Here is a 27505-nt window from a genome sequence, read left to right as displayed (position 1 = left end):
CCTGCACAAGGCTGGAATGGGCTACAAAACCATCAGTAAGACGCTGGGCGAGAAGGAGACAACTGTTGGTGCCATAGTAAGAAAATGGAAGAAGTACAAAATGACTGTCAATCGACAAAGATCTGGGGCTCCATGCAAAATCTCACCTCGTGGGGTATCCTTGATCATGAGGAAGGTTAGAAATCAGCCTACAACTACAAGGGGGGAACTTGTCAATGATCTCAAGGCAGCTGGGACCACTGTCACCACGAAAACCATTGGTAACACATTACGACATAACGGATTGCAATCCTGCAGTGCCCGCAAGGTCCCCCTGCTCCGGAAGGCACATGTGACGGCCCGTCTGAAGTTTGCCAGTGAACACCTGGATGATGCCGAGAGTGATTGGGAGAAGGTGCTGTGGTCAGATGAGACAAAAATTGAGCTCTTTGGCATGAACTTAACTCGCCGTGTTTGGAGGAAGAGAAATGCTGCCTATGACCCAAAGAACACCGTCCCCACTGTCAAGCATGGAGGTGGAAATGTTATGTTTTGGGGGTGTTTCTCTGCTAAGGGCACAGGACTACTTCACCGCATCAATGGGAGAATGGATGGGGCCATGTACCGTACAATTCTGAGTGACAACCTCCTTCCCTCCGCCAGGGCCTTAAAAATGGGTCGTGGCTGGGTCTTCCAGCACGACAATGACCCAAAACATACAGCCAAGGCAACAAAGGAGTGGCTCAGGAAGAAGCACATTAGGGTCATGGAGTGGCCTAGCCAGTCACCAGACCTTAATCCCATTGAAAACTTATGGAGGGAGCTGAAGCTGCGAGTTGCCAAGCGACAGCCCAGAACTCTTAATGATTTAGAGATGATCTGCAAAGAGGAGTGGACCAAATTCCTCCTGACATGTGTGCAAACCTCATCATCAACTACAGAAGACGTCTGACCGCTGTGCTTGCCAACAAGGGTTTTGCCACCAAGTATTAGGTCTTGTTTGCCAGAGGGATTAAATACTTATTTCCCTCTGCAGAATGCAAATAAATTCATATACTTTCCACAATGTGATTTTCCGGATTTAATTTGTGATGTGCTATCTCTCACTGTTACCAATAACCTACCCTTCAATTATGGGCTGCTCATGTCTTTGTCAGTGGGCAAACTTACAAAATCAGCAAGGGATCAAATACTTATTTCCCCCACTGTACATCTTGAATATAGAAAAGATGATTATAATAGTTCTTTTTCCAATTATACGTGAAAAACAATACAGGCAAATGCAATAAACTAAGTTGTCATCTTTAGTCCACAATACAAAGGGAGCCCCTACTAATTTAAGGAAAAGATTAATAAATCAGAAATACAATTTCTAATTAAGAATAAAGTGGCTGGTGATGGTCCGTATTCTTAATGGAGAAGGGTAGTTAGTGGGGTTCCTCAGGGGTACATAAGTACTGCCATACTGGGAAAAGACCAAGGGTCCATCAAGCCCAGCAAGCTGTCTCTGACAGCAGCCAATCCAGGCTTCAAGAACCCGGCAAAGCCCCCCCGCCCCCCCCCACAAAAAAATTAATAATGTTCAATGGACTTTTCCCTCAGGAATCTGTCCAAACCCCCTTTAAATTCCGTAAGGCCAGCTGCTGTCACTACATTCTCCGGCAACGAGTTCCAGAGTCTAACTACACGCTGAGTAAAGAAAAACTTTCTCCTGTTTGTTTTAAATCTACCATATTCTAGCTTCATCTTGTGTCCCCTGGTTTTGTTATTGTTTGAAAGTGTAAACAAATGTTTCACATCTGTCCGCTCTAATCCGCTCATTATTTTGTAGACTTCTATCATATCACCCTTCAGCCGCCTTTTCTCCAAGCTGAAGAGCCCTAACCTTCTCAGCCTTTCCTCATAGGGAAGTCATTCCATTCCCTTTATCATTTTTGTCGCCCTTCTCTGCACCTTTTCTAATTCCTTTATATCTATTTTGAGATGCAGCGACCAGAATTGGACACAATACTCGAGATGCAGTCGCACCATGGAACGATACAACAGCATTATAACATCCTCGTGTTTTGTTTTCCATCCCTTTCCTAATAATACTCAACATTCTGTGCACTTTCTTAGCCGCTGCAGCACACTGAGCAGAAGTTTTTAACATCTTATCCACGATGACTCCCAGATCCCTTTCTAGGTCCGTAACTCCTAACGCGGAACCTTGCATGACATAGCTGTAATTCGGGTTCCTCTTACCCACATGCATCACTTTGCACTTGTCAACATTGAACTTCATCTGCTACTTGCACGCCCAATCCCCCAGTCTTGCGAGGTCCTCCTGTAATCTTTCACACTCCTCCTGCGACTTGACGACCCTGAATAATTTTGTGTCATCTGTGAATTTAATTACCTCACTAGTTACTCCCATCTCTAGGTCATTTATAAATGGTCTGTGCTGGGACCGCTGATTTTTAACATATTTATAAATGACCTAGAGATGGGAGTAGCTAGTGAGATAATTAAATTTGCTGATGACAGTTATTCAAAGTCGTTAAATCACTGGAGGATTGTGAAAATTTACAAGAGGTCCTTACGAGACTGGGAGACTGGGCATCTAAATGGCAGATGACGTTTAATGTGAGCAAGTGCAAAGTGATTCATGTGGGAAAGAGGAACCCGAATTATAGCTACATCATTGTCACAACTGTCAAGGAATAGTGAGCCCTTGGACCAAAGCTGGAGCTTTGGCAGACAAATCACCTGGGGAGGCACAGGCAGGAATCAGAACAGACTGGACTAGGATTAACTAACAAACTCAACAAGGCAGGGCAGATAGGGCCAGTCTTAGCAAGTGCGGGGCCCTATGCAGACCAATTTGGTGGGGCCCCATCCTAGCCCCGCCCTAGCTCCACCCCATTGATTATTAAATTTTTAGAACATTTTTTATTTATGAAATTTCAAATAAAGACAAATGAAGCTAAATTTGTACAGAAAAACTGATTGAAATAATAAGCACAATGCTATCATGAACCCCCCCCCCCCCCCCAGAAATTATTCAGTTCAAGTCCACTACAATTAGTAGTTCCAATTCTCATAACCCCGGGGGGTCAGAGGTGCGGACACACAATCTCTCCACTGCAAAACACTATACACAAACTTGTGCAAAAACACACTCATAACCTTACCAAACCATAACAGCACTAATTCCAAGAACAGGACGAGCTACAAACTTATGCCTGGAAAGGCAGAACTGTAATTACACCAAGCTCTAAAACACCATTACACTACATCGTGAAAAAAACAAAACAAAAAGGGCTGCAAATACTACACACTAGCAGGATACTGCACCTTGATCACACATGAAAAACACATGACACAACAGATATGAAGGCAAAATACTGAACTGGAAAGTTACCTCAAGAAGTCAGACTTAGCATGCAGCAATACTAGAAAAATTGAAACTTACAAGCAAAATATCACAGATGCACATTTCCAAAAGCTGACATATTCCAATTAATAAATTCTGAATAAAATACTTTTTTCTACCTTTGTTGTCTGATTATTTAGTGGAGACCTTACAATGGCCATCGCTCATTCCTAGAAATGACCCTTAAGAAATAGGGATCTGCTGTATACTGGGGACCCAGATTGGCCACTGTCAGTGACATGAAGCTATGCTTAGTCGACCATGTTTTTTCTTACATTCTTGGGTAGCCACCTTTTCAAGCTCAGGGCCAGCTTGCAGTCTCAAATCTATTGCTCCATGGCTGTCGGTGCATTGCTACACAATCATCAGAATAACTTTTCACCAAGTCACTGCCACCATTTATCATTATCAATAGACTCAAGGAGTGTACTAAAAATATATGCTCTTCTCAGGTCAGAACCTTTTCAGCAGTAATTCAGTCCCACTGGTTGCCAGTGATTACCCACTCTAACATCATAAACATTCTCTCCTTTCATAAGCATCAGGTCCAATATGGCCCCACTTGAGTTCCATTACCAGGTTCTGGAGCAATTCTCCTTGTAAAGGTTCCAGGCTCTCCCTACTTCAAGATAATACCACAGTAGGGATATACAAATCATCATCTGGCATATTGAAATCAGCTATCAATATTACCTTTCACAGCAATATTGTGCATTTCCTATTGAGATGATTTCATTAGCATCAATATTTCAGTGCATGAGACATCTCTGATACATTGTAAAATGTTACAGCTTCCCAGGTGAATCTTAATTCTTGGAAATGGCATTACACATCGTGACTTAGAAAGATCAAAAGTACATGAGTTTGATTAGTGTGTGGAAACTATAGCAATTTGATTCTAGCACAGTATCACACTTGGGAAATGAAATATATGAAACAGGTACAAAAGCAACCTGAGCTAGTAAAGTTAAAAATACAACACAAAACCTGACATATTTAATAAGCTGCTCATTTCACAATTTTTTTCCAGTCTCCAAAACAGTCTGTTTTTCATAAATTGCTTCTTCCTACTTCAGTTGCAGAGTTTGTTGGGGAAGGGACAGGGAGAATACTTTTGCAATAGTAAGGATGGCTCAGGCTGCTCACCTCCGCTCTAGTCTCCGCCTCCGACCAGACCACGACGCTCCCTGGCTCCAGCTCCTTTACCTGATGGCTGCAGGCTGCTCACCTCCGCTCAGTTCGACCACGCTCTCCAGCTCCTTCCCGCTCAATGACTCCCGCCCGCCCTCGCCGGAAACAGGAAGTATCTGATCATCGGAAGGCAGGACATTGGAAGGCGGAAGGGAAGCTGGGTGAGCAAAGCCATCGTGCTGCCTGTGGCTGCTGCAACTGTCAGTCTGTTGGGTCGGAGCGGGCCGCTGCAAGTTGCTTGCAACTCTGTTGTCGACGTAGTCGTGGGACTGGACTGGGAGGCGGGAGCTGGCGGGGGGGGGGGGGGGTGGCGAGCGGGCGAGCGAGCGAGCAATGATTGCGGTCCGGGGAGAAGCGAGCAGCTGCAGCAGGATTGGATTATGAGGGGAGAGGCAGAGTTGAGGCGCGCCGCGTCCCTAAGCGCGGGGCCCTATGCGGCCGCCTCGGTCGCCTCTCCCCTCCCTGAGGGCAGAGGTAACTAAACACAAAACAAGGACCAGATGCAGATGAGGCAAGGAAAACAAGGCAAAGGGGCCAGAACTGGAATCCAGACAGGACAAGACAAGACTCGGAACTGGATTAAAACTGGGACTGGGACCCAGGAAATACAAGACAAGGCAAAACAGAGAACTAGATTAAAACTGGGTCCAGAAAAGGGGAAGTCAAGGACAAGGCAAGGACTGGATCTAGACAGGACTAAACTGAATAAGACAAGACAAAGCACAACTAGACAGGCAAGACAGGGTAGGAGCTAGGCAACAAGAATAACAGAAGCAAGACAATAAACAAGGTAGGGACAGGTTTCAGGATTCTTGAACAGGCTTGGCAGGATCCGGATTCCGGAATGGGCTTGACTGGAACCGGAGATGTGAGTGATACACTTATGTCCTTATAGAATTAATACTGGACTGCCATGAAGAGCTTTATAGGCATGTCAATTGGAAATGAAAAATAGAGCAATCGGTTTATACTGGTAAAGTGATTTTCCTTTTCAGTTTTGTAAGAACAAAATGCTTGTGCTTAGAGCTACATTACGGTCTCGATTATCCGATCTACACTAATCAGCATATCTGACAGACCCCCCCCCCTTTTGAAGGGTTTATGCAGTGTTTTCTGTATTATCCAACAACAGATCAGTCCCATTTATGTCGGATAATCGAGACTGTACTGTACTATGTTGCTGGAGAGCTCCACTCCCACACCTGTTTATCCTTGTTCATATATCTGTTATACTTGCTGTATCTTTTATTGTGTTTGTATTTTGATGTATTATGATTTAGGCTTTGGTGGTGTTTGCCTGGACTACTGCAATGCAGTTAGGTTTGCCATGGGGGTATATCCATGCTATTCAACTGATTCAAAACACTTCTGTCAAGTTAATTATGGATCCAAAAATATTTAATACATTTTTATTTAATTTTTACATACCACCTGCAAGCTGGAAAGCTGTCAAAGTGGTATACATTCAGGTACAGATGGGAATATAAGTCAGTGTGTAAATGATAGCTTTGGTTGCCAATAGATTTCTGGGTTAAAATGCAAATATTGTGTTTGATATATTGGATTTTATATGGAGAGAGCCTGATAGGCTCATTTTCGAAAGAGAAAGACATCCATGTTTCGACAAAAAAACGGAAGACGGACGTCCTTCTCCCAGAGACGTCCAAATTGGTATAATCGAAACTCGATTTTGGACGTCTCCAACTGCAGTCCGTCGCAAGGACGGCCAAATTTCAAGGGGGCATGTTGGAGGCGTAGCCAAGGCGAGACTTGGGCGTGCCTAACACTTGAACGTCTTTGACCTATAATCGAAAAAAGCAAGGACGCCCCTGACGAACACTTGCATGTTTTCACCCAGAGGTATTTTTATTACGAATAAGGCACAAAAAGGTGCCCGAAATGACCAGATGACCACCGGAGGGAATGGGGGATGACCTCTCCTTACCCCCCTAGTGGTCACTAACCCCCTCCCACCCTCAAAAAACATTTTTAAAAATATTATGTGCCAGCCTCTGTGCCAGCCTCAGATGTCATACTCAGGTCCATGACAGCACACGCAGGTACCTGGAGCAGTTTTAGTGGGTGCAGTGCACTTTAGACAGGCGGACCCATTCCCATCCCCCCCACCTCTTTCATTTGTGGAGGAAACAGCGAGCCCTCCAAAACCCATCAGAAACCCACGGTGCCCCCCCTTCACCCATAAGGGCTATGGTAGTGGTGTACAGTTAGGGGTAGTGGGTTTGGGGGGTTCAGCACACAAGGTAAGGGAGCTATGTACCTGGAAGCAATTTATGAAGTCCACTGCAGCGCCTCCTAGGGTGCCTGGTTGGTGTCCTGGCATGTCAGGGGACCAGTGCACTACAAATACTGGCTCCTCCCATGACCAAATGGCTTGCATTTGGCCATTTTTGAAATGGACATCTTTGGTTTCGAAAATCGCCGAAAGTTAGAAACGTCCATGTCTAGGGACGTTCAAATTTAAGGATTTGGGCGTCTCTGACGGTATTTTCGAAACGAAAGATGGACGTCCATCATTTTTTGAAAATATGGGTTTCCCAGCCCTTAGATTTGGACGTTATGCGAGGACGTCCAAATTGCAACTTGGACCTCCCTTTTGAAAATGCCCCTCTGAGTGTATCCCTTTTTCATTGTTACAGCTTCCCTTGGTGAATAAAGCCCATGTAGTAGAAACCCTCCTTTGAATCATCTAAGTAGCAGGCTCTTTAGGGTACTATTTCCCAAGTCGGTCCTGGAGTACTCCCTTGCCAGTCAGGTATTCAGGATATGTGCAATGAATATGCATGAGATTGATTTGCATATTCTGCCTCCATTGTATGCAAATCTATTTCATGCATATTCATTGCATATATCCTGAAAACCTGACTGCAAGGAGATACTCCAGGATGGACTTGGGAAACACTGATTTAGGAAGTAGTTTTATAAGGAGACACCTAGTTTTAGGCAGTAAGAAAGCGTGTAAATGGAAGCATTTTAGCCATTCACTTACATATGGGCTTTTTTCCCTGGACGTGTGGTTTTATTGAGGAACAAGGACCTGACACGGGACGATGTTGTGGCTTGTAAAAGCCTGTCTCAGAGGTCAGTAAACAACACAGAAATGTGCAAAAACGATAAAAATGCAAACAATGCATAAAGGAAAAACAATATAATAATAATAAAATAATAAATAAAATGAATAAATAAATATATAAAGCAAGAACCATGGAGCAGTAACACTTTACAGGCAAGACGCATTAGAACAGATATGGAATATATTAACATAAATTCAACCGTATGAGTGACAAAGATTAGGTCACAAAATAATGGAGTGGCTGTATAGAGGAATCAAAAAAGATGTGAAAAATCAGTGCTGTGACCAATTTTCACAAACTGTATGTATGTGTGTGGATATATATATTTTTTTTGTTACATTTGTACCCCGCGCTTTCCCACTCACGGCAGGCTCAATGCGACTTACATGGGGCAATGGAGGGTTGAGTGACTTGCCCTGAGTCACAAGGAGCTGCCTGTGCCTGAAGTGGCACCCAAAGTCGACCACCCTAACCACTAGGCCACTCCTCCACTAAATGCGTATTGTGAGGAACCCCTGAGGGTCAGGGAAGAAGGGATTCGGGAGAGGAGCAAGATGGGTAGGTTTCATACCCAGGATTCCAACTACAAGTCCCAGGATCCTAGGGGCTCGGAAGCCACACCCCCACAGAGGCATAAGTTTCCCAAGAGCCAGAGGAGGACTACAGTTCCCAAGAACCCCTGCAAAGCCCTGGGGGCAAGCAAAGGGAGCAGCAAGGGAACTACAAGTCCCAGGATCCCGAGGGAGAGGAGGGGGATTGGCTGAAGAGGAATAATCAGGAGGGAGAGGACCAGCTGGGGAGAGGAGCCCATAAAGGGAGAGGAGCCCATGGAATGGGAGGTGGAGAAAGAGGTCAGAGAGGAGATCCAAGCCCAAGATGACTGGGGAAGTGAGCCCATTGAGATTGCTGCTCTAGCTTAGGTTCAAGGGAAGAAGTTGAAAGGCTTCATACCAAACCTTCTTCAATGCTGGGGAAAGCTTGGAGGAAAAGTTAAGCAGCTGTTCCACTCAAGGAGGAGAGAGGTGCCGTGCTGTAAAGCAGTGAATGATTTCAGCTGTGTCCAGAAGTCATGCCATGCTGGGGAAGCAGTGAGTGATTTGTCCAGAAGTCATGCCATACTGCGGAAGCAGAGAGTGATTTAATCTGTGTCCAGAAGTCATGCCATGCTATGAAGCAGTGAGTAATTTAAGCTGTGTCCAGAAGTGGTGCCATGCTGGGGAAACAGTGAGTGACTTGAACTGTGTTCAGAACACTGCCATGCTGGTGAAACAATGAGTGATTTCAAACTGTGTCCAGGAATCAGGCCATGCTGGGGAAATAGTGAATGATTTAAACTGTATCCAGAAACTGTGGCAGGTGGGGGGAAGGAACAAGGGGTGATATGTGCTGTAACCAAGGACTGTGTCTGGAAGAGGAAATGTCTTGGCCTTGCTGATGGAATAAAGCGGTTTTAAGCATATTTTTGGAGTCTGCTTCTGGGAGTGCCATGTCCAGGGAAGGGCCCTTCCAGAGTCAGCCAAGTTCATACCTGCAGGAAGGCCTGAAGGTGGTGGCCTGCTGACAATATGCATGTGTATAGAAATGCGTATGTAAATGCGTTGGCGCATATTCACACAAATATACACAGATATACATGTATTGACATAAAGACAGATACACTCACAACTGATATCTTTTTGGTTATCTGCATATACATGTGCGTGTATATGATAAGTTGCATTGATTTCTCACATCTTTTGATTCGTTTATACTTCTACTCTATTAGGGGGTCTTTTACTTAGGTGCGCTGGCGTTTTTAGCACGAGTTAAAAATAGGTGCTCGCCAAACGCTAAAGATGGCCATAGGAATACATTGGTGTCTTTAACATTTAGCGTGCACCTATTTTTAGTGCGCTAAAAATGCCAGAGCGCCTTAAAAAAGACCCTCTTAGTTTGCAACCTGATTTTTGTCACTTATGTGGTTGAATTTAATATACAGTGCACTCCATTTAAGTGCACGTCAGATAAGCGCATGCTCTGTTTAACTGCATGCCGTACTTCGGTCCCGTTTTTGGCACCATCAGTTTCTATGGGGACAAACTTCGGTTTAGCACACCACTGATAAATGCAAGATTCGCTTATATGCATGGTTTAAGACCCGCGCCTCTGCAGGAAAGACTCCACATAAGCTAGCGCACGGAATATGGAAGCCGATTGGCGCATGACAACCAACGAGATTTCAAATTTACTGCCCCTTTAACTGCCACAGGCAGAATAAGTGAAAGAATGTTGTTAGAGTGTACACTGGGGTCATCGTCGTTGCGGCGGAACTGTAAGACTTTAACACTGGCTGAACGAATAGAAGTTCTTAAAAAATTAGAAAACAAACAAAGTCAAGCATCTATTGCTAAAGAATATGGTGTCAATCCCAGTCAAATTTCACGTGTCTTGAAGCAGAAAGACCAGCTTCTAGAAGACTGGCAAAACAATACAAATCCACAACGAAAATGGGCGGGAAAAGCTGAGGATGTAGAAGATGCTGTTCTTTGGTGGTTTTCTCGAGTCAGGAGCAGACAGTTTCCTGTCAGTGGTCCAGTGCTTATGGAGAAAGCTAACCAGCTAGCTGAAAGTCTTGGACTAACAGAATTCAAAGCCCACTGTTGGATGGTCAGAAAGATGGAAGGAGAGGGACATAAAATTCAAGAAACAGCATGGTGAGAAACAAGACGTTGATGACTTTGGTGCCAAAAATTAGGTTGTTTCAGTTCTTCCTACCATGAACGAGTTTGCACCTCGTGACATTTTCAATGCTGACGAAAACGGTCTCTACTGGCGAGCGATTCCTGATTTTTATTTTTTTAATTTCCATTGTGCTCACACCTTTTTCAGTAGTAGCTCAAGGTGAGTTACATTCAGGTACACTGGATATTTCTCTGTTCCAGGAGGGCTCACAATCTTGGTGGAACACTTGCAATCAAACATTCCAAAACTACTGCAGGTAAAATGTTGAAGGACCGACTGATGATCCTCCTTTGCTGCAATATGGATGGGAGTAAGAAGTTGGAACCCCTCGTCATTGGAAAGAGCAAACAGCCCTGTTGCATCAAGAAAGTTAAGTGACTTCTTGTGTCATATGAGGCTAACGCAAATTCATGGATGACTGGGGAAATTTGGAAGCAGTGGCTAAAGAAGTTAGACACTAGAATGCTGGCACAAAAGTGTCAGATTTTGTTGCTTTGTGATAATTGTGCTGCACACAGGGATGATGTCAGGCTATCTAACCTCAAGGTGGTCTTCCTGCCACCAAACACTACCTCTCTGATCCAACCTATGGATCAGGGCATAATAGCCAATTTCAAACAACATTATCGGGCTCTTGTGCTACGTCGTCTGATGAGCGTTATGGATGACCAGACTGGCAAGGATAAACGTGCTGTTGAACTGGCTCGTAATCTATCACTGTTGGATTCCCTACATATGCAGAAAGAAGCCTGGAATCATGTTACACAGGCAACCATTGTGAACTGCTACAAATGGGCAAGCTTTGTTAAGGATGTGGAGAGGGACAAAACAGATGTAGCTGTTGCAAACGCGTCAGATGAACAGGTTATTGACATCCCAGCCGGTGTTACTGAAGAGGAGTTTCATCGCTACATAGCTGTTGATTACGATCTACAAACAGCTGACGACAGCACTGCTGCTACTACTACTATTACTACTATTTAGCATTTCTATAGCGCTACAAGGCGTACGCAGCGCTGCACAAACATAGAAGAAAGACAATCCCTGCTCAAAGAGCTTACAATCTAATAGACAAAAATAAAGTAAGCAAATCAAATCAATTAATGTGTACAGGAAGGAGGAGAGGAGGGTAGGTGGAGGCGAGTGGTTACAAGTGGTTACGAGTCAAAAGCAATGTTAAAGAGGTGGGCTTTCAGTCTAGATTTAAAGGTGGCCAAGGAAGGGGCAAGACGTAGGGGCTCAGGAAGTTTATTCCAGGCGTAGGGTGCAGCGAGACAGAAGGCGCGGAGTCTGGAGGCAGTAGTGGAGAAGGGAACAGATAAGAAGGATTTATCCATGGAGCAGAGTGCAAGGGAAGGGGTGTAGGGAAGGACGAGTGTGGAGAGATACTGGGGAGCAGCAGAATGAGTACATTTATAGGTTAGTAGAAGAAGTTTGAACAGGATGCGAAAACGGATAGGGAGCCAGTGAAGGGTCTTGAGGAGAGGGGTAGTATGAGTAAAGCGACCCTGGCGAAAGACGAGACGGGCAGCAGAGTTTTGAACCAATTGGAGAGGGGAGAGGCGACTAAGTGGGAGGCCAGCAAGAAGCAGATTGCAGTAGTCTAAGCGAGAGGTGACAAGGGTGTGGATGAGGGTTTTGGTAGAGTGCTCGGAAAGAAAGGGGCGGATTTTACGGATGTTGTAAAGAAAGAAACGACAGGTCTTGGCAATCTGCTGGATATGAGCAGAGAAGGAGAGAGAAGAGTCAAAGATGACCCCAAGGTTTCGAGCTGAGGAGACAGGGAGAATGAGAGAGCCATCAACAGAAATAGAAAACGGGGGGAGTGGGGAGGTGGGTTTGGGGATGTTGAGATACGCGCCTACATGCAGGCAACAACAGCTGATGATGAAACAGATGATGAAATGAGCAGCGAGGCACATGCTGACGAAATTCAACAACCTCCACCTGTCACTTTTGCAAGAGCGCTGGAGAGTCTCAACATCCTGCGGGCCTATCTGGAGGCCACTGGATGTCAGTGCTATGACAGTTTTTACCGTCTGGCAGACGTAGTCTATGGAACTCACAGACCCAATAGTGTACAAAGGACTATAACTGATTACTTCAAGTAAGCCTAACGTCAGTTAATGGAGACTGTATACTGTACGTATAATAATAAACAGTACTGTACATATGTTTATCAGATGTCAAGCTTCTTTGGGTCACAATGGTTAAGTGCATGATCCGGTTAATTGCATGCATTTCTTTGGTCCCAGACCCTTGCACTTAAGCGGATTGCACTGTATTCCTTATCTGTTCTTATGCCTCTTGCCTGTAAAGTGTTATTGCTCCAGGTTCTTGCTTTATATATTTATTTACTCATTTTATTTATTATATCATTATATTGTTTTACCTTTATGCATTGTTTGCATTTTTATCATTTTTGTATATTTCTGTATTTATAGACCCCTGAGGCAGGCTTTTACAATTTGTTCTTCAGTAAAACCACATTTTTGTGAATCTTCTCTTATGTGTATACGTGGTGGAGATGAAAACAATAACGGAATTCAAACATGCGTGGGATAAAGATAAAGGAATCCTGTGCAGAAGGAAGGGATCCTCAGGAGCTTAGCCTAGAATGGGTGGCAGAGCTGGTGGTTGGGAGGCGGGGCTAGTGCTGGGCAGACTTATACGGTCTGTGCCGGGGCTGGTGGTTGGGCGGCGGGGATACTGATGGGCAGACTTATACGGTCTGTACCAGAGCTGGTGGTGGGAGGCGGGACTGGTAGTTGGGAGGCGAGGATAGTGCTGGGCAGACTTATACAGTCTGTGCCAGAGCTGGTGGTGGGAGACGGGGTTGGGGGTTGGGAGGCGGGGATAGGGCTGACCAGACTTATACGGTCTGTGCCCTGAAGAGGACAGTACAAATAAAAAAGTAGCACATATGAATTTATCTTCTTGGGCAGACTGGATGGACCGTGCAGGTCTTTTTCTGCCGTCATCTACTATGTTATGTTACTATGTGTGGCAGTTTGTTGGAAGAGTCATCCATTGACCTTACTGCTTGCCTGGTACTTCCTTCCCTTTACATTCCAGTCTATCCTCAAATATTTATGTCTGTTCTATTATATGTTGTGTATATAATAGATTGTTGAAGCATCTCCTCTTGTAAATAGTGGCATTTGCATGTGTAGATGACATACATGCTTAAATGTTGATTTCTGAAAGCTGCTATTTACATGTTGAGATCACCCATGCAGAGGTTTTAAGGGGCTGTGGCTAATTTTCAAAGCACATCTCAAAATGGCAAAAAAACCCCGCCCATTTGCCCCAAACATCCAAATTGCGCTTTTGTAATGGCAGAATTTGGACATGCTATATACTACAGCTTGTCCAAATAGCAAGGGGACGTGTTTTGGATGGGGCTAAGGAGGGCCCAAAATTAGGACATGCAACAGCGATAATCAAACAGGAAGAAAAGTCCAAGTCTAAAAAAGAAATTTTTATTAGACCTGTTTCAATCACATCCAGGGTACAAAAAGGTGCTCTGATTGAATAGCTGACCTCTGGAGTGATTAAGGCATAACCCCTCGTGACTCACCCAGTGGTTGCTGTTCCCTTCCTTCTCCCCTGAAATTGAAACAGGAAAGGAATACCAGGCTCTAGGACAACATAATGTATTCAGGGCATTCTGAACAAAGCAGAAAGCAGGCTTGAGGAGTGCAGTGGACTGTAAAGCAGGGGATCCAGGTTCAATTCCCACTTCAACTCTTTTCTTTTTTTCCTTTAAATTGTGAATTAATTCAGTGTAAATGCTTAGGTCTTTTTACCACCTCTCCAAATCTTCATATACCAGTTACCCTCAATTTGTAGAGATAAAAGACCGAGGCTGCCGCTTATGAGAAAAGTAATTTATTTACTTACGAAGTATAGATACAAATAATATTTTCTCATGGGAGGATAGAACTACTGCATATATATGCTCTCTGTATCTATCACTCCAACATACTGAACTGAAACAGCTATTTTTATACATTTGTATTTAACAATGATTTACAAGGCTTCAGCAAGTTATCTTACACGGGATCATCTGGTCTTTTTTCAAAACTATCTGGTTTCCCTCACCTGCTAAACCAAATTCTCATGTTTGTTTATGCTTCCTCCTTTCCCAGGCATGTTTGCCCGTAAGGATATCATATCAGATCATAAGTGCCTGGGCCTCATGATTTATGGCCTTTGCCCTTTGACTCTACTCCAGGGTGCATAACTGTGTTTATTATCTACAATTGTGAGCCTTCAAGAAACAGTCATATACTTACTGTACCTAAATATTCATGACACCTCATCTGTTGAGGAAAAGTGATTAATCAAGTTTAATAAATTAATCAAATCAAGCCTGAAGGCAATTCAGGTGGTGAAAATGGGGTACAATTGGTATTTCCTTGTTCTTACTACTACTTGACATTTCTAAAGCACTACTAGGGTTACGCAGCACTGTACAATTTAACATAGAAGGACAGTCCCTGCTCAAGGAGCTTACAATCTAAAGGACAAATGTACAGTCAGTCAAATAGGGGCAGTCAAATTGGGGCAGTCTAGATTTCTTGAAAGGTATAAAGGTTAGGTGCTGAAAGCAACATTGAAGAGGTGGGCTTTGAGCAAAGATTTGAAGATGGGTAGGGAGGGGGCTTGGCTTAAGGGCTCAGAAAGTTTATTCCAAGCATAGGGTGAGGCGAGGCAGAATGAGTGGAGCCTGGAGTTGGCGGTGATGGAGAAGGGTACTGAGAGGAGGGATTTGTCCTGTGAGCGGAGGTTACGGGCGGGAACGTAAGGGGAAATGAGGGTAGAGAGGTAATGAGGGGCTGCAGACTGAGTGCATTTGTAGGTAAGAAGGAGAAGCTTGAACTGTATGCAGTATCTGATTGGAAGCCAGTGAAGTGACCTGAGGAGAGGGGTGATATGAGTATATCGGTTCAGGCGGAATATAAGACGTACAGCAGAGTTCTGAACGGATTGAAGGGGGGATAGATGGCTAAGTGAGAGGCCAGTGAGGAGTAGGTTGCAGTAGTCAAGGCGAGAGGTAATGAGAGCATGGACGAGAGTACAGGTGCTGATGTTAAAGAGAAAGAAGCGACAGGTCTTGGCTATCTGCTGGATATGCGCTGAGAAGGAGAAGGAGGAGTCGAAGATGACTCCCAAGGTTGCGGGCAGATGAAATGGGGAGGATGAGGGTGCCATCAACTGAGATAGAGAGTGGAGGAAGAGGAGAAGTGGGTTTTGGTGGAAAGACGATAAGCTCGGTCTTGGACATGTTCTGTTTCAGGTGGCGGTTGGACATCCATGCAGCAATGTCGGATAAGCAGGCCGATACCTTGGCCTGGGTCTCTGCGGTGATGTCTGGTGTGGAGAGATACAGCTGGGTGTCATCAGCATAAAGATGATTCTGGAAACCATGAGATGAGATCAGTGAGTCCAGGGAAGAGGTGTAGATTGAAAAAAGAAGGGGTCCAAGGACAGATCCCTGGGGAACTCCAACAGAGAGCGGGATGGGGGTGGAGGAAGATCCATGAGAGTGTACTCTGAAGGTGCGGTGGGAGAGAGAGGAGGAGAACCAGGAGAGGACAGAACCCTGGAACCCAAATGAGGACAGTGTGGCAAGAAGTAAATCATGATTGACAGTGTCAAAAGCGGCGGATAGATCAAGGAGGATGAGGATGGAGTAGTGGCCTCTGGATTTGGCAAGGAACAGGTCATTACAGACTTTAGAGAGTGCTGTTTCTGTCGAGTGTAGAGGTTCCAAAGTTCAACTTGCACATCTTTCTGTGTTGTGTTCTATATATTCTGAAGTGTACTGGGGTGGGGTGGGGTTCTGTTTTTTTGCATTACTGTGTTCAGTAAAACAGCCTGGGCTGAAGTTTGACAAATTAACATTTGCGTTTTGTTTTCTTTTAAAGGTTCGTAGCCAAGCCATGTGCCATGAGACTTAAAATTCAAAATAATGGACCAATGAAAGCCCAGCCCAATGCCATTCTGGAGAAGGTCTTCACTGCAATTACCAAGGTATAGTTTTATTTTTTTTAAGTTGAAAGTACTCTGAGCCTTCTAGAGATAACATACCTTATACACAGTAGATAGGGAAAACTAGTATTTAGCAGCAGGACATTTCTCTGGTAAGTGAACACTATTTTGCTTTGTGCTTTGGGAACTTAAAGATTGGGGTTTAAAGGAGGAATTGTACGTTAGTAATAGGCAAAATAAAAATATAAAAAAAGCAAATTTTATCAACTGATCTCCATAATCTTTTCCCCTTAGTTTTAAAAACTTTGTACCACAGCATTAACAGGCTCTAGCAGGCACTGCAGGATCTAGTTTAATCTTCCCGCCCACCCTCCCACCCCAAGGACAACTCTTCATTTATAGTCAGTTATTGTAATTAGGGTAACAAGCAAGGAGTGCTCTTACAGAGTTTTAAATACATTTCATTAACATCTAAGAAGGAAACACTAAATAAATCATACAATATACACTAAAAGACATTTTTATATTAGGCTAATATCCTTAATACTGTAACAAGTTTTAAATTATTGAAAAACTCAAAAACCCTAAGATGGAGTCAGCAGTTCAGCAGTGAGAGGGGTGCTATCCAGTCTTTTGTATTGAGTGTCACATGTATGATTATCTCCCAGTTGGTGAGATGTCATATGTGTGTGCCTGATGCAAAGAGCTCCTAGCTCTCAGAGAACATGTTCGTTCTATTGAGGTTAGAGTAGCAGACTTGGTGGAGCTGAGGGAGACAGAGAGGTACATAGAGGAGACCTACAGGAATATTATAGAGAAGTCCCACCTCCAGTCTGGTAGCCCTTGTGCTACCTTAGAGGAGGGAGGTCTCCTAGAAGGAGAGCATCACCCTGGTGAAGTAGGAAGTACTCCTGTAGCCAGGACCTGCCCACCAGGGGATGTACTATCTTCTCACACCGAGGATATTTCTCCAAGTGCTGCCCAGGAGGGAAGGGTTGAAACAGCTGTTGTAGTTGGTGATTCAATCATTAGGCATATAGATATCTGGGTGGCTGGTGGATGTGAGGATCGCCTGGTGACTTGCCTGCCTGGTGCGAAGGTGGCGGACCTCACGCATCACCTAGATAGGATTTTAGATAGTGCTGGGGAGGAGTCAGCTGTCTTGGTACATGTTGGTACCAATGACATAGGAAAATGTGGGAGAGAGGTTCTGGAAGCCAAATTTAGACTCTTATGTAGAAAGCTCAAATCCAGAACCTCTAGGGTCACATTTTCTGAAATGCTACCCGTTCCACGTGCAGGGCCCAAGAGACAGGCAGAGCTCTGGAGTCTCAGTGCGTGGATGAGACGATGGTGCAGGGAGGAGGGTTTTAGATTTGTTAGGAACCGGGCAACATTCTGGGGAAGGGGGAGCCTATTCCGAGAGGATGTGCTCCACCTTAACCTGGGTGGGACCAGGCTGCTGGCATCGACATTTAAAAAGGAGATAGAGCAGCTTTTAAACTAGAAACAGGGTGAAGGCCGACAGTCGCTCAAAAGCGCATGGTTCGGGATAAGGTATCTTTCAAAGATATCACCAAAACAGGGAAGATAGGATATCCTGATAGTGAGGTTCCAAAAGAGATCATAGTAGATCAGGTGTCCTTAAATAAAAATAAAAATCAGACATAAGATTGTAAATTAATACTGTCAAGTACTGAGCATGATATAAATAGGAAAAACAAACATAGTTTGAAATGTCTATATGTGAATGCCAGGAGCCTAAGAAATAAGATGGGAGAGTTAGAATATATTGCACTAAATGCAAAATTGGATATAATAGGCATTACTGAGACCTGGTGGAAGGAGGATAATCAGTGGGACACTGTCATACCGGGGTACAAATTATATCGTAGTGATAGGGTGGATCGAATTGGTGGAGGGGTAGCATTGTATATTAACGAGAGCCTTGAATCAAGTAGATTGAAAATTCCGCAGGAAACAAAACACTTCTTGGAATCACTGTGGACTGAAATTCCATGTATAAAGGGGAAAAGGATAGTGATAGGAGTGTACTACTGTCCGCCTGGGCAGGATGAACAGACGGATGCAGAAATGTTAAAGGAAATTATGGACAGAAACAAACTGGGCAATACAATAATAATGAGTGATTTCAATTACCCTGATATTGACTGGGTAAATGTAACATCGGGCCACACTAGGGAGGTAAAATTCCTTGGTGAAATCAAGGACTGCTTTATGGAGCAGCTGGTACAGGAGCTGATGAGACAAGGAAAAATTCTAGACCTAGTTTTTAGTGGAGTGCATGATCTGGTGCGGGAGGTAATGGTGTTGGGGCCGCTTGATAACAGTGATCATAATATGATCTGATTTGATATTAGCTTTGAAGTAAGTATAGATAGGAAATCAAATACATTAGCGTTTAACTTTAAAAAAAGGGGATTATGATAAAATGAGAAGAGCGGTGAATCAAAACTTAGAGGAGGGGCTGCAAGGGTCAGAAATGTACATCAGGTGTGGATGCTGTTCAAAAACACCACCCTGGAAGCCCAGGCCAAATATATTCCGCATTTTAAAAAAGGAGGACGGAAGATCAAATGACAGACAGCATGGTTAAAAAGTGAGGTGAAGGAAGCTATTAGAGCTAAAAGAAAATGTTTCAGAAAATGGAAGAAGGAACCGACTGAAAATAATAAGAAACAGCATAAGGAATGTCAAGTCAATTGCAAAGCGCTGATAAGGAAGGCTAAGAGGGACTTTGAAAAAAAGATTGCGTTGGAGGCAAAAACACATAGTAAAATTTTTTTAGGTATATTAAAAGCAGGAAGCCGGCAAAGGAATCGGTTGGACTGCTAGATGATCGAGGAGTACAAGGGGCGATCAGGTAAGACAAAGCTGTAGCGGAGAGCTTCTAGAATCTCCCCCTTGGCGTCACACACAACTTGCATATTGAGTGAGTGGAATGCTTTCCTGTTCTTATAAGTGGCTTCTCGTGCCGGGGGGGGGGGGGGGGGGGGTCTGAGTGCGACATGTGTGCAGTCAATGGCACTTATGACCTAGGGGACATGAACTACGGCGTAGAAGTCAGCTATGTTGTTCTGCAGGGCCTGGGGGGTGGTAGGGAAGGTGATGTACTGAGAGGTGTGGGTAAGTAAGGCATCAAGGAACTGGGTGAGACAGTTAGAAATGGAAGGCTGGGTGAGACCCGTGTTCACAGCTAGGACAGACTGGAAACTCCCAGTGGCCAGAAAAGAGAGAGAAGCAGTGATCTTCAGGTGCACAGGGATGGGGTTGTTCCTACGGGTCCCGGCCTGCAGGTGGGGTTGGAGCTGGTCACAAAGGTGCTGAATGGCAGCCCTATCAAAGCAGTACCTAGTGAGACACACTGCAGGTCATTGAGGTCTAGGAAACTGCTACGGGGCCTGAAAACTCTGGGGCGTGCGTACCTCCTGCGGTGCCTCTACCTCTTCCTCTAACATGTAAGCCACCTGTGCATTTAGTGCCTCCATTTCCCCACACAATGCCACCAGTGCTCACCTCTCCCTACCAGCTTGGTGAAACACAGCAGGAACAAACAGAAGCTGACACTCAGAGGGGGATGCACTAAAGTCCTCGTTCGAGCCGTTCTGTACCGAATTCCATAGCGAATCGGTAGGGAACAGCTATGCACGAAGGAAAGGGAATGCAAATGAGCTGCTCGTTGCAGCTCACTTGCACTCTCTAACCCTTCGTAAAACCGTCGGATAATTGGCCGGTAGAGCATGCGCAGAGCAGCCAAGCGTTTTGCTGGCTGCTCTGCACATGCCAAGGACGTCAGAAAAAAACCCCAAACACGTCCTTTATGGACAGCCTTGCCCCCCCCCCCCCCCCGCCGCCCGAGGTCCTTTATTGACGGCCTTGCCCCCCCACCCCAGCTCGAGGTCGCTGCTGCTCCCCTCTCCCCCCTACATTGAAATCATAACTTTAGGCAGCCCCGGCCCTCCTCCCTTTCTCCTCCCTTCCTTGAAATGACAGCTCCCGCCGCCCTCCCTGAGGTCGTCGCCGCCGCTCTCCCCCTCCACAGGGCCCCCCTCCGTCTGATACCGGGCCCTCACAGCGCCTCTCACCTCTGTGTGAAGGCGCTGCACCGGCAAGAACAGCTGATCGCCTCTTCGGACTTCTTCCCTCCTTTCCTCCTGAGCCCGCCCTCGTCTGACGTAAGTAACCTACATAGGTTACTTACGTCAGACGAGGGTGGGCCCAGGAGGAAAGGAGGGAAGTCCGAAGAGGCGATCAGCTGTTCTTGCCGGTGCAGCGCCTTCACACAGAGGTGAGAGGCACAGTGAGGGCCCGGTATCAGACGGAGGGGGGCCCGGTGGAGGAGGGGAGCGATGGTGACGACCTCGGGGGGGGCGGGGGGGGCAGGGCACGGGGGTGGAGGATGGCGGGCGTTGTCATTTCAAAGAAAGGAGGAGAAAGGGAGGGGGCGGGGCTGCCTAAAGTTATGATTTCAATACAGGGGGGCGCGGGGAGCAGCGGTGACCTCGGGCGGGGGGGGGGGGGGCAAGGCCGTCAATAAAGGACACTCCTGACGAGCGTTTTTGCCCCCTCCTGATTTTTTTTTTTTTTGTGACATTTCAGTTTTCGAGGTCCGCGCAGTCCCAACGAGAGGTACAGACCTCTCGTTAGCTTTCCCAGAGTTTTCCAGCGTTAGGGCAAGCGGAAAACCTTAGTGCATCTCATTTCAATAGGGTTTCTACACAATTTGCTCATCTGCATTCTGTTTTCGTTGGCTGCTACCGTTGTCGGAAATTGGGCTTTAGTGCATGCCAGGGTAATCTACTTGTTCGTTAAAGGCTCGTTAAATGCTTGTTAAAGGCTTGTTTAGTTTAGTGCATCTTGCCCTCACTCTGCCACCACCGACAAACAATGCAGTCACACACAGCAGAGCCACACTGTAAGCACTCCTGCCACACCCTCTAGCCAATCACTCTCCAAGCAGTCTTCACAAACACGGTGCAGCAGTACACAGGACAAAGAGACAAACAGAGACTACAAACAGGTAAGTGAATGAAATATGAACTTGGGAACAGTGAATGGAAAGGGATGGGGAACATAGAGGAAGGAGTAGTGGTGTTTGGGTTTGGGGACTAGAAGGGGTAGGTAGGGAAAGGTGAAAAGGTAAAACACAAATGAGGCAGGCAGGGCCGGTCTTAGGCAGAGGCGACCGAGGCGGCCGCATAGGGCCCCGCGCCTAAGGGGGCCCCGCGCGGCCCGCCTCAAGTCTGCCTCGCCTGCCCTCCATGTCCAGCGACGCGACTCTCCAGTCCTCGTTACCCTGCTCCCCCTCCCTCCAGCCGTCTGAGCCCCTCCCCCGTCTGAGCCGCCAAACGACCCTCGTCTACCACCCGACCCGCCGGCACCTCACCTGACCCAGCATTTTAAAAAAAGCTACAAGCGGCAGCCGGCAGTGCCTCCTCGCGTCTGTGAAAGAAGAAAAGTCGCTTCGTCCATTGGCCAGCCTTCCCTCATGTCCCACCCTCTGATGTAACTTCCGCAAGGGCGGGACATGAGGGAAGGCCGGCCAATGGACGAAGCGACTTTTCTTCTTTCACAGACGCGAGGAGGCACTGCCGGCTGCCGCTTGTAGCTTTTTTTAAAATGCTGGGTCAGGTGAGGTGCCGGCGGGTCGGGTGGTAGACGAGGGTCGTTTGGCGGGTCGGGGAGGGGGGCTCAGGTGGCTGGAGGGAGGGGGAGCAGGGGAACGAGGAGAGTCGCGTCGCTGGACATGGGTGGAGGGCAGGGGAGGGGGTCTGGAAATAGGTGGAGGGCAGGGGGCACAGAAGGATCGCTGGACATGGGTGGATGGCAGGGGAGTGGGTTTCTGGACATAGGTTGAGGGCAGGGGGCACAGGAGGGTCGCTGGATATGGGTGGATGGCAGGAGAGGGGGCTTCTGGACATAAGTGGAGGGCAGGGGGCACAGGAGGGTCACTGGACATGGGTGGATGGCAGGGGAGGGGGGCTTCTGGACATAGGTTGAGGGCAGGGGGCACAGGAGGGTCGCTGGATATGGGTGGATGGCAGGAGAGGGGGCTTCTGGACATAAGTGGAGGGCCGGGGCGCACAGGAGGGTCACTGGACATGGGTGGATGGCAGGGGAGGGGGCTTCTGGACATAGGTGGATGGCAGGGGAGGGCAGGGGGCACAGGAGGGTCACTGGACATGGGTGGATGGCAGGGGAGGGGGTTTCTGGACATAGGTTGAGGGCAGGGGCACAGGAGGGTCGCTGGACATGGGTGGATGGGCAGGGGAGGGGGGCTTCTGGACATAGGTGGATGGCAGGGTAGGGGGTTTCTGGACATGGGTAGATGGCATGGGAGGGGGGTTTCTGGACATAGGTGGATGGCAGGGGAGGGCAGAGGGGAAGGGGGGTTTGCTGGACATAGATGGATGGCAGGGGGGACAGGAGGGTCGCTGGACATGGGTGGATGGAGGAGAGAGAAGAAATGCTGGACATGGATGGAGGCGAGGGAAGAGTGAGGAAGCAGATGAGGTGAGGGAAAAGGGAGAAAAAGTGCACATGGATATAGAAAATAGGCAAAAGCTGGATCCACGTTATGCCTCCTCCAGTCAATTCCACGGAGGAGGACCCAGCTTTTACTTACGGATGTAGGGCAAGAAATTAAGAAGAAAGGCGGAAAGTAAAGAAATAAATGGAAAGGAAGCCCTGGAAACGGAGTTAAGAGGACAGGTAGCAGCACTATCGGATACTGAGCCAGCATGATCAGAAAAACAAAGTCACCAGACAACAAAGGTAGAAAAAACTATTTTATTCAGGATTTATTAATTGGAATATGTCAGTTTTTGGAAATGTGCATCTGTGATATTTTTCATGTACATTTCAATTTTTGTAGTATTGCTGCATGCTGAGTCTGACTTCTTGAGGTAACTTTCCATTTCAGTATTTTGCCTTCATGTATTTTTCAGGTGTGATCAAGGAAGGTGCAGTATTCTGCTAGCGTATAGTTTGAATCCCTTTTTGTTTGTTTTTTTTCACTAGGTTGTGCACTGGTGTTTTAGAGCCAGGTGTAATTACAGTTGCCTTTCCACGCCACGCATAAGGTTGTAGCTCGTTCTGTCCTTGGAATTAGTGCTGTTTATGGTTTGTTAAGGTTATGAGTGTATTTTTGCACAAGTTTGTGTATAGTGTTTTGCAGTGGAGAGATTGTGTGTTGGCCTTACTAAGGTGGCACCAAACACCAGAAAGGGTGTAGAGCCTAAATCATGACACACTACCTCTAAAAGGGTGTTTTGTGGCTCTGCATGAGAATTGTGGTATTATGATCCCTTGCTAGCTTCATATTGTTGACGGTCTGCATTTTCCGTATGGCTGGTATATTGGTGTATAAGGTATTAATTGTGACAATTTGTTTTTACTTATTTTTGTTCTGTGTGTTGTCAGACAGTTATGGATGACAGACAGAGTCGGAGTCTTCTTGAGTCAGAGAGCTGTGGTATATATTTTAAAACAATTTTAATACCTTGGTGGTCTATATGATTTTATATTGTACATTATATTTCACACATCACTATTTTATTGTATATCTTTTCATTTCATTTTTATTTTATTGCATATATGGATTACAGAGTAATAGGGGAATTTGAAAGTACTGAATCTTTTCTTAATATTTTTCCTTTATTCTCCTTTGTTATGAGAATTGGAACTGCTAATTGTAGTGGACTTGAACTGAATAATTTCTGGGGAGGGGAGGTTTCATGATAGCATTGTGCTTATTATTTCAATCAGTTTTTTGTACAAGTTTAGCTTCATTTGTCTTTATTTGAAATTTCATAAATAAAATGTGTTCTGAAAATGGAATAATCTTATCAATGGGGTGGAGGTAGGGGCGGGGCTACATTGGGGGCGGGACTACGGTGGGGCGGGGCTAGGATGGGGCCCCACCAAATTGGTCTGCATAGGGCCCCGCACTTGCTAAGACCAGCCCTGGAGGCAGGTGAGGCTGACAACGTTCCGACCACAGCACACAGACAAAGGTAACAGGTACTCAACAAACTCTCAAAAAGTGATTCAGCTTTCTCTCCCAACAATGCTCTCGCCACGCTCCAACTCCACACAATCGCTAATGGGTCTAAAGACAACTTCCTCCTTACTCTGTTCGCTTTTATTTCAGGTCTAACTAATGCCGGCCATGTTCCCGCCCATGCGAAACAATTTCGCTAGCTGTTATACGTTGGAGGCGACCATCTCGTAACACCGCCCCTAACACGCCCCCTGAGGCGCCGGTCATAGATGGCCGGCTTCGCGTTAACGCCGGCCTTACGTCTCGGCTTCCATTATTGGATTCAGCCGGCCTTCTTTCACGGGGCCGGCCATGTGCCTTTTGTGTCGCTTTTTGCCTGGCCTTCTCGTTCGAAAATAAGCTGGATAGTAACCTATGGAACTTTAAAAGTCTATGGAGTCCTTTTACTAAGGCATGCTAGAAAGTGGCTGGCGTTTTGATTAGCGTTTGGGTTAGCTGTGTGTTCCGGTCACTTTCTAGCATGACTAAAAAATGGCCGCGGTCAGGTTTTTTATAATGGACACGCTAATTTCCCCATTAGCGCATGGCCATTATCACTATAGGCCCTTACCACCACCTATCTAGGATGCAGTAAGGGCTCCCATGCTACTCTGTGCTAATCGGGTAGCGCACAGTAATGTGCTTGCGCTACCTGATTAGCGCAGGCATGCCTTCCATGGCAAAAAATACAAAATGTTTTTTACTATGGGAGTAGTGTACACTGCTGCCTAAACTACTGCGGGATGTCTAGCGCATCCCACGGTAGTGCTCTTTTACTGTGTGATAGGCCTATGTGCTTTGAAAATGAGCCTCTAAATATCTCACAATTACAAATGCAGTTTCAAAGTACCTTTTTACCTGTATGACCACTATGGAACAGTCTAGCAGTCCAAGCAGTGCTGCACTGTTAAATATGTTCCTTCAGTATATCAGTGGCTCCCAATGTATGAAGTTGGCATCCACCTTTTCAGTTTCAGAAGATCTGAATTATTTGGCACTGTGTAGCAAGCTTTGGATCATATGTTTAGCAACCTACAATCTTCTAATGGAGAAATTGGTTCACATTTTTCTCCAAACCCATGTGCACTCTATAGCATGTAGTCCTAATTTTTGTACTGAAATGTGGTGTTACAGCTATGAAAATTTGTTGAGAAGGGATGTGAGAAAATGTGGACTGCTCAACATTTCTCCAGTGTGCAAAGTGACAGAAGGTTTTCTGATCTGAAGGGCTTAATGCAGCTTCACCTTATGCTGCACTAAGGCTTTAAATTTCTGATTGTGAGTATGGTTATAGCCCAGTTGTTCCTCTGTTTCAATAATTTTAAAATAATAGAAACATAATCCTTATAAAACTACAGAAAAAAACCTGTTTTGAACTTGCTAATTTCTTATTGTACAGCATCCTGATGAGAAGAGACTGGAGGGGCTCTCCAAACAATTGGACTGGGACGTTCGCAGTATTCAACGTTGGTTTCGACAGAGACGGAACCAGGAAAAGCCCAGTATTGTGAAACGATTCTGTGAGAGCATGTAAGGATCTAAGCTCTGCTCTTTTCTGAAATGACATTTTTCTGGGGGAAGGACTGGCTCTCTGTCAGGGCTTCCAAATTATTTCAAATGCTCCTTGAAACCACAAAAATATATTTAGTACAGAATTACAGAAGTCTCAAACCTTGAAAAAAAAGTTACATTTGTCAGAGCATAAGCAATGTATAAGCTTAAAGCAGCAAAGGTTTCAGGAGACTCCATATTTTATACAGGATGTGATTCAATTTTCAAAGGCAGCCATTACAAATATTTGCCTTAGTCACTGCTGTCCATGGATATTTAGATAAATTCCCAGAGGAATTACTTACACTACTCTTATCAAACAAATATTCCTCAAAAAAATGACATTATGCTAAGAAGTTCAAAATATCTCAAATATTATATGTACTCCAGCCAATATTCAGCCCACAGGTAGCAGGCCAGCTAAATCCCATGATTGGTGCTGAGCCTGAATATTCAATGCTGGGCCGTTTCCAGTGACTTTCATTGGGTATCCATTTTTTTTTTGGGGGGGGGGGGGTGCAGTTAAATGCTATACATTGTCAGGCTCAGTCGCCAGATCTGCACCACTCTTCCTCAGTCTCTTCCTTTCTTCACCAAGCACGCCCTTCACTCCCGAGTCGACAGCCTGCAATCAGGGTCTCCGGACAACAGGCAAATCACCAGAAGTGCTTTATTATCTCCTGAGTACATTTAATTTGCTTTAAGGCTTCACAGGCCTTCCCCTCGCCTCATTGTAGCTCCACTTTTAAACACAGTTCATTGGAGCCCTGCTTGCAATACAGTTCAGCTTGGGCCTGCTTTCCACACAGTTCACTTTGGCCCTGCTTTCAATACGGTTTTCTCCAGCACTGCTTTTAATCCAGTACTTAGTAGCACTGCTCTTTCACACAGCTAATGAGCACTGCTCACAATTCAGTTCAGTTAGCAATGTTTTCCTCCTCAATTCCGTTTTAGCACTGCTTTCAAACACAGTTTAGTTTAGCATTGCCTTCAAACACAGTTTATCTTAGAAATGAAATTAGACAGTTCAATTCAATGGCAATATGGTCTAAGTCACTTTCTCACTCTTAGACCTAATGACCCACCTCCCTCATTTGTCAGCACAAAACCACCTGACATCCACCCACCGGGTCAATTCACCAAGGCTTCATTCACTCCTTCCAGTTCAGTTCATAACTCACTTTAAGAGCCCTCCACCAGCACTTCCATTTCCTCCTCATTCTCCCCTCCTTCCACCTCCTCCAGTTCCATTCTCTCCTCCCCTTCCTCTCGGTCTAGGGGCTCCTCCCTTTCCCCATCTAATTCCATCTCCCAATCACACCCCGGCTCCTCCCTCTCTTGCATAGATTCTTCTCCCTTCACCTGATCCCTCTGCTGGTGCTGCACTGCCTTTTGGGACTTATAGTTTCTTAGCTCCTGGCTTCTCTGACGTTGCTCTGCCTTCTGGGCTTTGTAGTTCCTTGGTTCTGAATCTCTGTGGTGCTGCACTGCCTTCTG

The 27505-nt window shown here is 45.7% G+C and overlaps 1 protein-coding gene across 3 annotated transcripts in view; it reads left to right on the top strand.

Moving 5' to 3' along the window:
• CERS6 (ceramide synthase 6) overlaps positions 1-27505 on the top strand; it is a 270865-nt gene that overhangs the window by 21693 nt on the left and 221667 nt on the right. For all 3 annotated transcript variants that reach the window (XM_030209471.1, XM_030209470.1, XM_030209469.1), the window contains exons 2-3: positions 16332-16437; positions 25857-25987. In XM_030209471.1, the coding sequence (XP_030065331.1) occupies positions 16354-16437; positions 25857-25987 (215 nt within the window). In that variant the 5' untranslated portion in view covers positions 16332-16353. The remainder of the gene's footprint in view (positions 1-16331; positions 16438-25856; positions 25988-27505) is intronic.

Source organism: Microcaecilia unicolor, chromosome 7 (genome assembly GCF_901765095.1).
Source record: "Microcaecilia unicolor chromosome 7, aMicUni1.1, whole genome shotgun sequence".
NCBI lineage: Eukaryota > Metazoa > Chordata > Amphibia > Gymnophiona > Siphonopidae > Microcaecilia > Microcaecilia unicolor.
Note: the sequence above shows the minus strand (reverse complement) of the source record. Positions and strands in the feature narration are given on the sequence as shown.